Source organism: Octopus sinensis, linkage group LG24 (genome assembly GCF_006345805.1).
Source record: "Octopus sinensis linkage group LG24, ASM634580v1, whole genome shotgun sequence".
In the NCBI taxonomy this organism is placed as follows: Eukaryota; Metazoa; Mollusca; class Cephalopoda; order Octopoda; family Octopodidae; genus Octopus; species Octopus sinensis.
Window position 1 is genome coordinate 30,188,185 of NC_043020.1, and position 15,651 is coordinate 30,203,835.

Here is a 15,651-nt window from a genome sequence, read left to right on the forward strand (position 1 = left end):
TTAATTAATTTCAAATATTTATTGGTTTTATATTCTCACATTCTGTAACAAAATAAGCAACAAAACACAAGTTTATCTCCATCTAAACTTGCAATGATCACAGCATCTGGTTTTTCCACACAGTTTTACATATGCTGTGTCTATTATATCATCTGTTCCTATACACAACTTCTTGCAAACATTTAGTGTTTGTTTCTCATCTCCTTTTGCTTGTTATGTCTGGCATCTATTATTAAGTAAAGCCTTGGATCTGCTCTTGCACCAGTTATCACAGGCAGCAATGAAATTGTTGCATCTGTCGTTATGTCAGTTGTTTTAACCTTTTAACCTTCACATCTACAATGACATTGCTATTGCATCTTTTGTTGTATATGCTACATCTGTTGTTATATCTGTTACTACATTTGTTGTGGTAGCTATCATTAAATCTTTTGATACATCTGCTGTTCTGTTGTTGCTATACATGTTATTACGTGGAGCACGTAATAAATCTTTTGATACATCTGCTGTTCTGTTGTTGCTATACATGTTATTACGTGGAGCACGTAATAAATCTTTTGATACATCTGCTGTTCTGTTGTTGCTATACATGTTATTACGTGGAGCACGTAATAAATCTTTTGATACATCTGCTGTTCTGTTGTTGCTATACATGTTATTACGTGGAGCACGTAAGATTGTGGTTTCAATTCCTGGACCAGGCGACGCGTTGTGTTCTGGAGCAAAACACTTCATTTCACGTTGCTGCAGTCCACTCAGCTGGCAAAAATGAGTAACGCTGCGATGGACTGGCGTCCCGTCCAGCTGGGGAACACATATGCCATAGAAACTGGGAAACTGGGCCCATGAGCCTGGCTAGGCTTTAAAAGGGCACATTTATTTATTATTATATTACATGTTATTACATCTGTTGTTTAACCTTTAGTTACATTTGCCATTACCTTATTGTTACTTCTGTTGCCGTATATCTTACATCTGTTATTAAATCTGTAGTTACATTTGCTGTTAAACTTATTGTTGTATCTGTTGTTAATCTTTAGTTCCATCTTCTATTATATTACTGTTACATCCATCTGTTAGTAAATCTGTTGACACATCTGTTCTTGTACCTGTTATAACATCTGTTGTTATATCTTTTGTTACATCTGTTAGACCTGTTGTTGTAATTGTTGCTAGAGCTGTTGCTGCATCTGTTATTATAGTTGTTGTGACATCCATTGTTAATTTTGTTGTCACATTTATTCTTGCATCTGTTATCACATTTATTGTGATATCTGTTGTCAAACCTGTTACATCTGTGTGACATTTGTTGTTATATCTTAGTTAAATCTGTTGTTGTATCTGTTGCTAAACCTGTTGTGACATCTGTTGTTGTATCTGTTGTGACATCTGTTTCTTTGGCAACAGCTGAGCAAGTATCTTCAACTGCAATCTGTAAAAGATAATTGATACTGCAATAAATTATACATTATTAGGAAATGTATGAACATCACACAATCTCATTTCCTTAGTCTTAAATATTCAACCTTTCCAGGAATAATTGTTTGTTATTAATAGTTAAATCACACAGTTTGCAGTAGAAATTTATAGTGGTTCATACGGACTGGTGAAAGGCAAAAGGGAAGCGAGAGGGAACCCTAGGACAGGAGGATTAGGTGGATAAAGGATAGAATACAACAGCAATCATACCTTTTTCACAGCAACAATTCCATAACAGCGAGGAGATGTGACAGGGTCAAACAATTGTAAGAGAGAGACATCTTTGATGGATTCCTAATGAGAGAAAATGAAGGAAGACTTGGGTTTAAACAATAATAAAACCACATACTACAATACAGCATCATCATCAACATCATTAATGTCATCATCAACATCATTAATGTCATTATCAACATCATTTTATTGTCCACTTTCCCATCTTTTTGCTTGGGTCAAATAGAATTTGCCAAAACAGATTTTCTACGGCTGGGTGCTCTTCCTGTCACCAATCCTCACCTGTTTCTAAGTAAGCTAACATTTTCCCCATGACTAGACATGTTTTCATGGGAAACAAGAAACGAAGGATACCACTTGCTGGATAGTGACATTTATTTACAACCATCACACAACACAACACACATTATATATATTCCCTCTCTGTTTGGAGGCACAAGCACTTACACACACGGCAGTAACCTCCACCTACTAAACTCAATTGCAAAGCTTCAGTTGGCCAGAGACTATAGCGGAAGACACTTGCCCAAGGTGCCATGCAGTGACACTGGCACTTTGGGCAAGTGTCTTCTGCTATAGCTTTGGGCTGACCAAAGCTGTGTAATTGAATTTAGTAGGTGGAACTTACTGCCATGTGTGTACATATGTGTGTAAGTGCTTGTGTTTCCTAACAGAGAGGGAATGTATATAATATATATATATAAAAGTTCTAGCAACACTACTCCTCAACAGACTTGTTCTGTTCCTTACCGAAAATCATCTTCCAGAAAGCTAATGTGGTTTCAGAGCCAACAGGAGCACAACAGATAGGGTTTACGTTCTCAGGTAGCCCCAGGAAAAGTGCCAGGAGCAAAACAAACCACTTTATGTAACATTTGTCGATCTGACGAAAGCGTTCGACACTGAGCAGATCAGAGCCATTCCCCATCAACAACAGTGTGAAGCAGGGCTGTGCCCTAGCACCAACTCTCTTCAGCACGATGCTCAAGCAGACCACTGTAGACCTCGATGCTGAAGACGGCGTCTACATCAGGTACGGTCTGGACGGCAGTCTTTTCAACCTCCAGCACCTACAGGTCCACACCAAGATACAAGAGCAAGTGATCTAGAACCACCTCTTTGCAGATGCTGCTGCTGCACTTGTTGCACACACAGAAAGAGTCCTGCAGCACATCACATCCTGCTTTGCAGAGGCCACCCCAGCTCTTTGGGCTGGAAGTAAGCTTGTAAAAGACTGAATTCCTACACCAACCAGCTCCTCAGGAAGAGTACAAGATGCCCCACATCACCATTGCTGAAACAGAACAGAAATTGGTACAGCAGGTCATTTGTCTTGGATATATCAGTTCATCAGATGAAAGTATCAACAAAGAAATTGACAAGACTTGCAAAGGCAAACAAAACATTTGGCAAACTGCACAAACGTGTGTGGAATAATAAACATCTTAAGATCAGCAGAAAAGTCAGAGTCTACAGGGCCATCATCCTCACGACGCTCCTATATGGCTCTGAGTCCAGGGTCCCCTACCACTGTCATCTCAGGCTCCTTGAACGTTTTCACCAACACTGCCTTTGTACCATCCTCAACATCTACTGGAGTGACTACATCACCAACACTGAAGCCCTCAAGTGAGCAAAGGTCACCAGTTTGGAAGCCATTTTATTTGCGACATGATTACGTTGGGCAGGACACCTGTTCTAGGCACACTCACCTGTTCCAGTAGGTAATAAATCCGGTCCAATGCAATGAGTGCTTCGATACATGGGGCCAACGCAGACTTTACTTGGAAAAAAGCAGCAAGTTTCTTTTTGTCCTCTTCATATTTTACCAAATAATCCTGAACCATTTCTTCAGAGATCTGAAAATTAAGAAATAAGGGAAGACATAAGCATACTCACAAAGACAGACAGACAGACAGACAAAAACACACAAACATGCACACTACAGCTAACCATACCACTGCAGTCTTCTCTCTTACACAAAACAGCTGATTTCTCTAATCAAATAATTCTATGAAGAAATTAATGAAGTATACTCAAAAAGTAGAAATAACCTTTTCAGAAGAACGGTCCAACTTCTGGAAAGCCATTTCCACATAATCATAAAACGAAGAACATTTGCTGGCTAATTTTCTTAATTTGATGGAATTCTTCAAAGAATTTTGTTCCTGCTTGGATAAAGTATCAATGAAGATCTTCTGAAGGAGTGCTCGTTGGAATAGAGATTCTCCTGTTAACTGGATAAGAAAAAAAACAAAAATCGAGGAAAAATAATTGAAGAATATGACAAACTTAGGGTAATCATGAATTATTAACAAACATGTTATTGCATTGATTGGGCAAAAACTCTCCGTAGACATCCTGATGGAGTCATCTGTTGGAAAAGCAAACTACTTTTACTATTTTTAGATATGCTATCTTAACATTTGTTGGCCATTTCTAGCACCGGCAACAAGTTGGTAACCTCAACTAACTTAACAATCAAGTAATAACCACAGAATCATAGAATCACAATAAAGCTCTTTAATACCAATATATATTATGTATATATATGTACATCCTGTGTGTGTATGTGTGCAGATATATATATATATATATATATACATACACACAGTTATTGTTAACACTAATCTGGTAAAATTAAGAGAGTTACACATCTTTCAAAATTTGACAATAAAATTTAATTAAGTAACTTACATTATATAACTAATAATCAATAATTGTGTTAATTAAAAGCACATTAATGTAAGAAAATATTATATAAACAATGTGTCCTATTTTGCTATATATATATATATGTATGTATATGTATATATACATATATGATGATGATATATATATGTATATATATATATATATATATTATATATATATATATATATATATATATATATATATATATATATATATAGAGAGAGAGAGAGAGAGAGAGAGAGAGAGAGGGAGTGAGAGGAAAAGTATGTCTATGAGTGTGTGCATGCACACACACACATGTACCTTGCTAGAAGATATGATCCTGTTCACAGACTGGCAGGCCAGATTTTTTGTATTTTGACCCAAATGAAACTTCATCTTCCTCAGAATGGAACTGACAGGGAAACCATATTCACTTTGAGCAGCACCTTAGAAATATATGATAAAAATGGTTTAGGGATTTTTGTTTTGAAAGATTCTGATGTGAAATCCTGTGTTGAAACAGATTTTGTTATGTGTCAGGATGGTCGTTCTTTGTTTGTATTTGTTTTTGCCAAACACATGCATTTGTATGTATTTGTTCTCCTCTTTAGAAGGAACTAAACTGAATAGGAGGAGACACACGGGATGGAGAACCACTGAAGAGGTCACTTCCAGATAATGGACATCAAATAAGAACAATAATAAGTCCGAAGTGAAAAGCGAATATATACAGTGTGTGTGTTTATTTGGCAAGAATATAAAATGTGACCATCTCGAGGACAATAATGAAAATAGTCCTAAATGAATAATATCAAACAAATACACACACACATAATATATATATATACATATATCCACCGCATACAGCAGTATTAAGTTATCGGATGTGCCAATTTCCATATCAAATGCATTCCAGGAATGTATTTAATATGGAAAAATGGCATATCCAATAACTTAATACTGCTGTATGTGGTGGCTATATAAACAATGTGTATGTCTCAATATGAAATTTTGCAGCAAAAATCAGTTACATGTTTTTTAATAATCCATGATTACCCTAAGTTTGTCATATTCTAGAATTTCTGTAGAAAATAATGTAAAATTGCACTGCTAACACTGGAGGACATGGTTTTGACTTATAAAACAATTTACTATATTTTATAGCATAATATGGTTGCATAACGAAATACCACGTGCCTACAAGTCATTAACATCAAGATCAGCTTTGCCTTTCGTCCTTTTGGGGGTGGGGGTCAATAAAATAGGTACCAGTTGAACACTGGGGTTGATGTAATTCACTTAACCCCTTCCCCAATATTTTGGGCCTTGTGTCAATAGTAGAAAGGATTATTATTATTATAATTAGGGCGGCTACCGGGCAGAATCATTAGCACACCAGACAAAATGCTTAGCGACATTTTGTCCATCTTTACGCTCTGCCAAGATTCTGCCAAGGTCAACTTAGCCTTTCATCCTTGTTGTTGTTGTTACCATTATCATTGAACTTGAGTAAGTAATCGAGTAGCATCCTGCCCACTTGTGCTTCTTGTAGAAAGAATTATTATTGTTATTATTATCATTATTATTATTAAAGTAAAAACAAACATAATAAATAAAATCGCAGGACTGACCGTTGGGATCGAATTCCTCTGTTAAAAGATGATAACAGCATGAGACATTACAGAGGAGATGAGCCGCAGGATTCTGAGAGAAAAACCGAAGCGCCGTTGGGCAGAGATTGCCACAAGTATGAAGGCCTGCGACAAGCAGGTTGCTGCTGTCGCCCTGGGAACCGGCGTCAGCTTCACATTTATCATGTTCTGCAATCAGCTGTAAGATATTGGTGTCAGAGTTTACATACGTGGTAAATGGACAGTAAAACCCCCTTGGTTCCTTCTCAGTGGTCGTTGCAACATATTTCTGAAGATTACCACCACAGTCACCATTATTCTGATTCTGATTCTGTATTTTCAGAGATTCTTCTTCGTTTGGAACTGGTTGATTCTGATAAGAATTTTGGCTAAGGGTAAATTTTTTAATAAGTCCTGACCACTGTTTTTTCAAAATCTTTGCTCTCTTATTCGCTCCTGATGTATTCTGGTCAGCAGAATCAATACCAAAGACTTTTAAATCGTAACTGAAAGCAAGTTGGGTTCCAAGATAGCCTTTGCCACTGCCCAAGTCAACAATCTGTGGTACGAGTAAAAGAAAAAAATTACATTATCAAGAGGGGAGAAAATTCTAAAAAAAATATGATAAACTTAATTTTTGTATTTGTTTTAGTTCAACTTACTTTACATATTCCAAAGCGCTGGCACAGTGAGTGGCACAACTGTGCCATAACAGCCACTTCATGGGACTTCTGTTTCGACATGAAATCCTTAACAAATGGTGTTTTGTCTTCAGTCAGTCGATATTTCATCTTGAGATCTTCAATGGCAGTTAATACAGCGAGCTGAGGAAGAGTATTTTCATGGGCAGATTTGATAAATTCTTCAAGATTATTGTGGCTCCATTTCAAAGTTTTGCATTCCAGGTCGGCAAGTCTTGAATTTTTTCCTTTGATGCCTGAAGAAATAAACAGAACAAAGGAAAGCATTTACGTAACAAGTGAATGGAATTAGTGAAAAATAATGGGAGGGGACTCATAAGACTCAAGGCAGACTCATAAAACTCTGAGTTGGTAGAGTCATCAGATTGAGTCATCTTTGTGAGGAGAGGAGTCTAGTCAATGTTATTGATCGCAGTACTTTATTTTATAGACCCTGAAGGGAAATAAGACAAAGTTGACCGTGACAGGATCTGAGCTCAGAAAGGATAGAGATGGAAGAGATGCCATTAAGCATTCTGTCCAATATGCTAATGATTCTGCTAAATAATAATTCTTTCTACTCGAAGCGCAAGGCCTGAAATATTTTGGGGGAGGGGAGCTAGTTGATTACATCAACCCCTGTACTCAAATGGTACTTCTTTCATCAGTGCCAAAAAGATAAAAGGCAAAGTTGACCTTGGCGGAATTTGAACCCAGAACATAGCGATGGGAAAAATACTGCTAAGCATTTCGTCTTGCATGCTAATGATTCTGCCAGTTCAAAACCAAGATCATAGATATTGCCATACCTGGGGATGAATGTGTAGATGACAAAGTGCTGGAAAAGATGGAGAAATACAGACTGCTAAAAGATGAAATTGCAAGAATGTGGGTAATGAGGAGAGTAACTGTTATTCTGGTAGTTGTAGGAGAGCACTAAGAATAACAGGGTTGAGAAAGATGTCAGAGAAATTGGGAATTGACATGGGAGCAGAGCAGGCCCCTAAAAACTGCTCTCGTGGGTACAGCTAGGATTTTGAGATTGGTGCTTAGGTTCTCTGTGTCTTCCATGACAGGTTAACATTCAGGTACCAAAGCTTATAATTTGCAGAAAGAGAACCTGTGAGACCTCTGACAATAGGTTGGAATCTGCTCTCACAGAATCAACCAGAGCAAGTAAGACCGAGAGGTCCGAGGAGTAAAATAACAACAACAACAACAATGGCAACAAGAAAAGGAAGAGATGGTGGGTGGGAGGAGGAAGTGGAATAGAAAGCAGATGATGATGATAATGATGATGACGATGAAGCCAATGACCACCATAATTCAGAAAGAGGAAGAGGATGAGTACAAGGAAGAGGAGGAAGGAGATCAAAGTAGACAAAATTTGAGAGTACAAACCATGTGGTATGTGATCCTCAAGCGTTGTACTCCAAGTGGACTGTGGTGGCCAGTGCACAGCACCTGAAGGCAACAGTAGAAGCTGGTCATCAGAGAGATGCAACAGTTGCCCCTGTATGGCAGCTGGTATGTATGTGTTCCACTGGTCTTTGGTAATGAAATCTGAGGTGTGGCTGTCAACCAAGGGCAGATATGGAGTCAAGAAATCAACAAGTCGTAGCAGACATTTCTCGATATGAAATTTGTATTCACATCTTGTTGAATGCTTCTTCAATTTACACGTCGTCTGTGTGTTTGGTTCATTTCCTTCTGTTTCTGTGTTACACAACTCTGTGAGTTTATTGGTTTTGGAATTTGGAACATCCTTTCTCGTTTCAGCCATATTTCTTTCAAGAGAAAGATAAAAGAAAAAGAAAAAAGAAGAATGAATTAAAATTATGTTAATTGCTAATTTCTAATATAAATGCAAGAACAAAATCTATTGTGTGAGTGGGCATAGATGTGGCTGTGTGGTAAAATGCTTGCTTCCCAGCCACAAGGTTTCAGGTTCAGTCCCAGTGTAGGGCACTTTGGGTAAGTGTCTTCCACTACAGTGGAACAAACACATACATTTTTTTTTTTTTTTCAGAGGATGGAAGTAGGGAAAAGTCAGATATACTGACCCTAACTCCACCTGTATTTGACCAGTGGGGATTTTATCTATATCTCATAAGGATGTCATGTAGAGTTGACTCTGGAGGGATTTGTTGCATAGAACATAACCAGCACAGTAATATGTAATATTTTGACATTTTTTTCTCAGCTTAAAGGCCACAGATTTGGCTAATCCGCTGGCCCGGCACATGTCTGTTCCCAAGCCCGCCAGATTTATGAGGTACAACCTGTTTTTGGAGGAAAAATAATAATAATAAAAAGCCCCTGGTAATTCAGACAGTCGTTACAAATGATTGTTCAGGCGAGAAATTAGCAACGAAGGGAATCATCGGATTTTCCCAAATATTATTCTTTCTCTCGAGTGTAACATTAATCGTAATGCCATACACAAACGTCGTTGTTGAGGGAAGAAGACTTGAAAGTCCCTTTACATTCTTTCCTGCCAACCGGAATTGTGGTTCTGAGAGCAGTCAGCTGAGAAACTTCGGTATTTGTAGTAGGATTTCCCAATAATATCAGGTTTTTTTTTTTAACCGGGTCTCCGGTGACAGGGGACGGGATCTGAATTCACACGGCACAGAGTCGAAACAGTTACGGGACATTGGACTCTAACACTACCCTGGATCGGAACTTTATTTATCGATCGCTAAATCTGACAATCAAAATCGATCTGAGTGGGCTTTGAACACACATACTTCAAAGATGTACATGTTCAGCAAGTTACTTTACCTAAGATCGCACCTAGCAATTAAAACCATTCAGAAATCGAGGCCGTCTTTTGGGGGAAAAAAAAACACGCATTTAATGTTGCATTTACTTTCGTTTTATTTTTGTAAAAGTAGTTTTACAAATATATCAAGACTTACATAAATATTTATACCACCATAATCTTCTCTAAACATCTTTTAGTGGAACTGTTTGCTTCGATCGGAATTTCTAGAAATAAAAACACGTGAAAACCTGTAAACAAACTTGGAACCGGAAACTCGACGAACTCTAATCCGCAGTAAATGTTTAACTTGTCAATATCGTCTTACATTCACTGCAGCTTACAAATTCTTGATCGGAATTATGGCTTGGTTTTATTTAAAAATCTATTTAATGTAATTTTTTTTTTAAATTTAAGATTTAATATAGAAATGATATTTTATTATCATTTTTTTTCACCCTAAAACGCGAGATATTTATTTGCTGTAGCAGTTCTAGCCTTGTGCTAAACATCTCTTCTACATAGCGTGAAGTTCCGAGATCGATCCTTACCATCTTCGACAAACATCTTCTTGCACAGTTTTTTAGCAGGTCAAGTGACCATGTTAAGGTTCTCTTGTTGGCTGCATGTCTGTCGCCAAAGTGGTGGTGAGTAAGTTGGACTTGAAACCCTGGGACTATTACAATTCAACCCCTTTGCAGTCTCACTTCACCCTCGGACAAGGAAGACAGAATAAAAAAATACTTAAGGCCAAACGGAGTTATCTCCCCCTGAATATTTGGCGCACTCTTTTGATGATTCCTCATAATTAACCGACGTCGCTCACAGAACTGTCCACAATTTAAGGCTATATTTATTAATCCATTCCTTGAATATTTTATTATCTTGATGGAAAGTCTTCTCAAGTCGTAGAAATTACGAAAGGAAACAAATACCAGCCATGAACAACCCCAGCAAACACTAATTGGAATCCACTTGGAACTTCCCTTCGTCTCCCCTTTAATTGTTATGTATTTATTTCCCCGAAGAAGTCGGAATTGCGGAGAGAATTTGGTCTGTGATATATTTTTTTAAAAAAGACTCCCCCTTTTTAAAGGATATCTTTATGTTGTATATTTGTCACCGGTGATCCGTCTCTGTCAGAACAAATGGATTTTTGGCTATAAACATTGAAAACGAACCAAAAGTTGAGCTGAATGTAAGTATTTATCGATGCTTTTTATGCTTAATAATTTATTTTTCTTTTCTTTTAATTCTATTCCCATCTTGGATGCCTTATAAGACAAACGTCAGCATTTATCTTTGTAAAAGTCATGTATATAAAACAAGAAAAAACATCTTATTCCAATCGAGCGAAGTTCTAGGCCAGTGGTTCCCTACCCTTTCAGTACCAAGGACCCTTTTTAATTTAGATGAGTTTTCCCACGGACCCCTTTTAATATGCTTATCCTTGTGTGTAATATATATATATATATATATACCTATATATAAAATTTCGAATTTAGTACCCAGACCCCCACCACTACTACTGTTCTTGGCCAGAGCTGGTTATTATCTCTCATAACAACGAATTATTGTTATTCAGTCGCAGACATTCCGTCTGTGGTCGTCCTGTCTTTGCTTTTTTAAAGATAGCTCGGACTAAACTCTCCAATAATATCCTTTTCTATTTAAGACAGGAAATGGTGTAATTTGAAAGAGATTCAGCTATTTCTAGCAATCCGGGCGATTGCATGGAGCAGCGATATTTACCTTTTCCATTCCCATAATATATCGGGAATAAGGTTCTGTAAATTATTGTACTACATGCTGAGAGCTTAAAAAGTTTTGGCACACACACACACGTCTAATTATATATATATATATAATATATATATATATATATATATATATATATATATATATATATATCACGTTGAAAGCACCGGTTCTCGTCCGGTCACCGAAGTTAAACAACATCGAACCTAGTGAGCAACAGGACCTCCGTAATGCCATGATGGACCGTGAAGTCTGGCGTAGCATTGTAAATTCCATTGTCTCGACCACGGTCGAACAATGATGAACGAATGAGTACTTAGATGGGTGACCGCTTGGGAAACCTCGGTGCTGTAAGCATTCCATTTCTTTTCAAGGTGGTGCCCCAGCATGACCACAGTTTAATGACTGAAACAAGTAAAAGAATATATGTATGGGGTAGGGGGAAAATAGTAACCGGGACAAAGTGACTTCTCGTTTCTTGTTATTTCCATCCCACCCTACCTGTTTGAAACCATTACGTTGCAAGTATTGCTTCATCATTTTGTCCGGTTGCATCATCTTTAGGAGTAAGAATTGGTCAGCATCGTTGTTTCGAAGTCTCCATAGTCTCGACTGGTCATGCTTGAGAATCCAGTTGCAGAGTGTAATGAGGGTTGCTTCCGATAGCATCCTTTGGACGAAGTACCTGAGGATGACTCTATCATGAACTGGGAGTAGAGAAGATGAAGGGACAGATGGAATATGATTATTGGCAGACTCATTAGGACACCAGAGAAAATGCTTAGAGGCATTTCTTTCTGGCTTTTATGTTCTGAGTTCAAATTCTGCCGAGGTTGACTTTGCCTTTCATCCTTTCAGGGTTGATGAAAATAAGTGCCAGTCAGGCTCTGGGGTCACTGTAATCGATTAACCCTCTTCCCCTGAATTTCAAGCCTTGCCCCTATTGTGTTGTAGAAAGAATTATTATTACAATTATTTCTGACTGGCTCCCTGTGCTGGTGGCACCTAAAAAGCACCGTCCGAACATGGTCAATGCCAGTGCCACCCGACTGGCTTCCATGCCGGTGGCACGTAAAAAGCACCCACTACACTCTCGGAGTGGTTGGCTTTGGGAAGGGCATCCAGCTGTAGAAACCTTGCCAGATCAGATCGGAACCTGGTGTAGCTCTCTAGCCTTGCCAGTCCCCAGTCAAACCGTCCAACCCATTCCAGCATGGAAAACGGATGTTAAATGATGATGATGATATATATTAGGCACAGAATGCACAACATGATAATAACCATCCTGATGATAGAATATTTATTAAAACTTCGTTTATATTTATTTTAATTAAATCAAATACTTGTTTCCATTTTAGTTTTTTTTGTTTTGTTTTTTTTGACTTAGCTGTCAATGTGTGAAGGAAATAAAACGACTCCCATGATTTGTTGGTCAAAATGTATTTAAGGGAAACATGAACAACAAACCATATTTCTTACCCTCAGAAGTAGCAAGGCTGGTTTTAGGTAAGCACCCTTTTACTCTTTTTTTCCTTTTTTTTTTATTCTTGTTTCAATCATTGGATGGTGGCCATGCTTGGCTGCCACCATGAAGAGCTTAATCAATCAAATTGACCCCAGAATTTATTTATATTCAAGTTTGGTGTTTATTCTGTTGGTCTCTTTTGCTGAGGAAAAATATAATCATCCCCTGTGAGTATATATACATACATTTATGTACTTTTTCTACAGCATTAGACCATTTAGCTCTTATTTCTAGCAATGTAGTCACATTTAGTAACAATTATCTTTTTCCTTTATGGTATCACATTTGCACATGACTATATTAATTTTCGGATACACATTAGCAATCCACTAAATCATCCATAAATTTTTATGGTAAAATGCATTTATATTGACAGAGGATTGGCCTGGAATCTGCCAAACGAGTGGTCCTTACTCATGAAGGGTACTGGAATAGCTGAAACTGAATGATCAGTCTAAGGAACTATCAAGTTGATGTTTTGGGTGGTTGCAGCCCCTCTGAGCATATATGTATACATTTATGTGCTTTTCATACAGCATTAGAGCATTTTAGTTCTTATTTTTAGCAATGTCAGTGTCCTGAAACCCTTTGTCATATTTAGTGATGATTATATATATATATATATATACACACACACATACATATGATGGCCGTCCACTCGTGACTGAGGAAGACCAATGCTGACCTTTAAGGAACATTGTGCGCTCTAGGACTAACTTATATTTGGTATTTGCAGCTCCATTAGTGGCTAAGGAGCCCTGCTCTTGACAAGCATACACGACTGTAGACGTTGCAAACCATTCACTACACCAGTCGTGCGCTTTCGAGCAGCACTGCTTAAATTCTTCATGCAGAATACGTGCTCTCACAAAGGTGTCCCCCCCCTCCTTAACCTGCTTCCTCCATCTGTGGAGATGACAAGTATTGCTCTCCCAGTCAGTCTCTTGCATATCACAGCTTGAAAGATATTTCATCATATATATACATACATACACACACTGCGCCCCACATTATTAGGCAAATCAACCTTCTCTCAATAAATAATTAGTTCAAAACGAGTTGTTTCCCCACTGACTGTTGGCAACACCCATCTGTGCACATTCTGTTAAAATAAATCCGATCTGTGCAAATGAAAATAAACGCCAGCCATTATTGTGTAGCAGCAACATTTCTGGTGCCCCAAATTATTAGGTGGGTGCCCAATTTAAGTATCATTATGGGTCAGAAACATGATCTTACCTCGAATGAGAAGTCTACCATCATGTTTGGAAAAGGAAAAACCATAGAAATATTAGAAATACTGGGAAGAGATCACTGAACAGTGAAGAAGTTTGTGCAGTCTCCTATTTCTGTTTGGTCGAGGGCAGATAAGGATAAGTCGAGGGTTGAAGCGTATTTTGTTGTGTGTGAAAGGGGAAGTTGTGCGGAACTCATGTCTGACCAGTAGAGAAGTCTTCAAATGTTGTGGCAGGGAAGACATATCACAAATTACCAGGTGTCGCTTCTTGGAGCAGGTAGCCAGGTATGTTAAACCTGTTACAAGGCCTCCCTCTGAAGGCTGTTCATGAGCAGAGGAGACTGAGATGGGCAGAAGAATAGATTAAGATTCTTCAACAGTTCTGTTCACTGACGGATGCTGTGCTACCCTTAACAGACCAGATGGCTGGAGTAAGGACTGAGTATCAATCGGCAGGAACCATCCTCATGATTTGAGACACCAACAGGGGTGGGGGGTAATGTTTTGGGGCTGGTCGTATGATGGTCGGGCCATGGAAAATCCCAGATGGCATTAAGATGACATTGAAAACATAAAGCACAATTTCCAACTGTGGTTCAAAAGGCTAAAACTTTCATTCAAGACAAAGCTGGTCTTCATGCAAGATCATGCCCCATCTCATGCAGTGAAGAATTCTAAGGAATACCTGCAGCAAATAGGCTTCTCTGGAGCTCGTTTGATGGATTAAATAAATGTTTGTTCTTATACAATAATCATTTTTACTATACTTGCCTAATAATTATTAAGTAATTTTCCACAGCGAAAATGTTGCCCAATCACAAAAATGGGTGCCATTTGTTGGAGTCTGCACAGATCAGATTTATTTTAACAGAATGTGCACAGATAGGTGGCGCCTACAGCCAGTGGGAAAACAACTGGTTTTGAACTAATTATTTATTGAGAGAAGATAGATTTGCCTAATAATGTGGGATGCAGTGTATATGACAGTTTCTTTTACTTTCCACATTCTAAGTTCACTCACAAGGCTTTGGTTGATCGGAGACTATAGCAAAAGTACTTTCCTTAGGTGCCATTCAGTGGCATTGAATCCAAGACTGCATGGTTGGGAAGCAAACTTCTTAACCACACAGCCACACCTGTGCCTTAGCATTTCCTGTTAGAAAATGTTATTTGGGAAGGGAAGATTAAATAGGTATTTTTCTCCTCCCTGCAGGGTATTTAACAGACCTTGGTCTTGCACAGACAACAAAGGTTTTCCTGAAGGAATGTAAGGACCTCAGTGAATATAATGAATTAAAAAAGAGAGGCTATGCATATCCTACAGATATAATGGGCCTCAATCTGGTGAATATGTTGGACAATTTTGGATTCATGAAAACTCAAGGTAAGTGGGGTTTTTTGTTTTAGTTTCCTTCTTTACAAAATGGTTAAAAGAAGAGGGCTGATATCCCTCACATTTACAGGCACCCACACACTGATGAGATGGACTTAGCATCACTATACTTCCATAATCTAACTTAATACCAGTTCCAATATGTTTGGGAGATGTGTGAATATATTCTGGCTTGGCAGCAGACATGCACCATCGATCAATAATTTTGATTGATTTTGTATAAGAGAAGCTTCTCAGTCTGTCCAGAATTATCGGTCGTTTGGTGTCTGATACT

At 38.1% G+C, this 15,651-nt stretch overlaps 2 protein-coding genes across 6 annotated transcripts in view; one reads left to right on the forward strand and one right to left on the reverse strand.

Annotated features, from left to right (window-relative positions):
• LOC115223912 (methyltransferase-like protein 25) lies at window positions 1-10,161 on the reverse strand. Of its 3 annotated transcripts, XM_036512774.1 has the most exons (11): window positions 10,016-10,161; window positions 9,622-9,691; window positions 8,102-8,487; window positions 6,683-6,957; window positions 6,021-6,579; window positions 4,711-4,835; window positions 3,768-3,950; window positions 3,426-3,572; window positions 1,690-1,773; window positions 1,354-1,432; window positions 1-380 (listed from the first exon to the last, which is right to left on the reverse strand). In XM_036512774.1, exons 3-11 carry the CDS (start codon window positions 8,481-8,483, stop codon window positions 337-339), a joined length of 1,878 nt encoding a protein of 625 aa, XP_036368667.1. In that variant the 5' UTR covers window positions 8,484-8,487; window positions 9,622-9,691; window positions 10,016-10,161; the 3' UTR covers window positions 1-336. The 3 variants fall into 3 exon arrangements, with proteins under 3 accessions (XP_036368667.1, XP_029650503.1, XP_036368668.1); XM_029794643.2 differs by lacking the exon at window positions 10,016-10,161 and having other exon boundaries at window positions 1,110-1,432; window positions 9,622-9,767; XM_036512775.1 differs by lacking the exons at window positions 1-380; window positions 10,016-10,161 and having other exon boundaries at window positions 1,252-1,407; window positions 9,622-9,767.
• Window positions 9,999-15,651, forward strand: part of LOC115223956 (cell wall protein DAN4) — a 25,953-nt gene continuing 20,300 nt past the window's right edge. For all 3 annotated transcript variants that reach the window (XM_029794706.2, XM_036512773.1, XM_036512772.1), the window contains exons 1-3: window positions 9,999-10,662; window positions 12,610-12,728; window positions 15,198-15,368. In XM_029794706.2, the coding sequence (XP_029650566.1) occupies window positions 12,677-12,728; window positions 15,198-15,368 (223 nt within the window). In that variant the 5' untranslated portion in view covers window positions 9,999-10,662; window positions 12,610-12,676. The remainder of the gene's footprint in view (window positions 10,663-12,609; window positions 12,729-15,197; window positions 15,369-15,651) is intronic.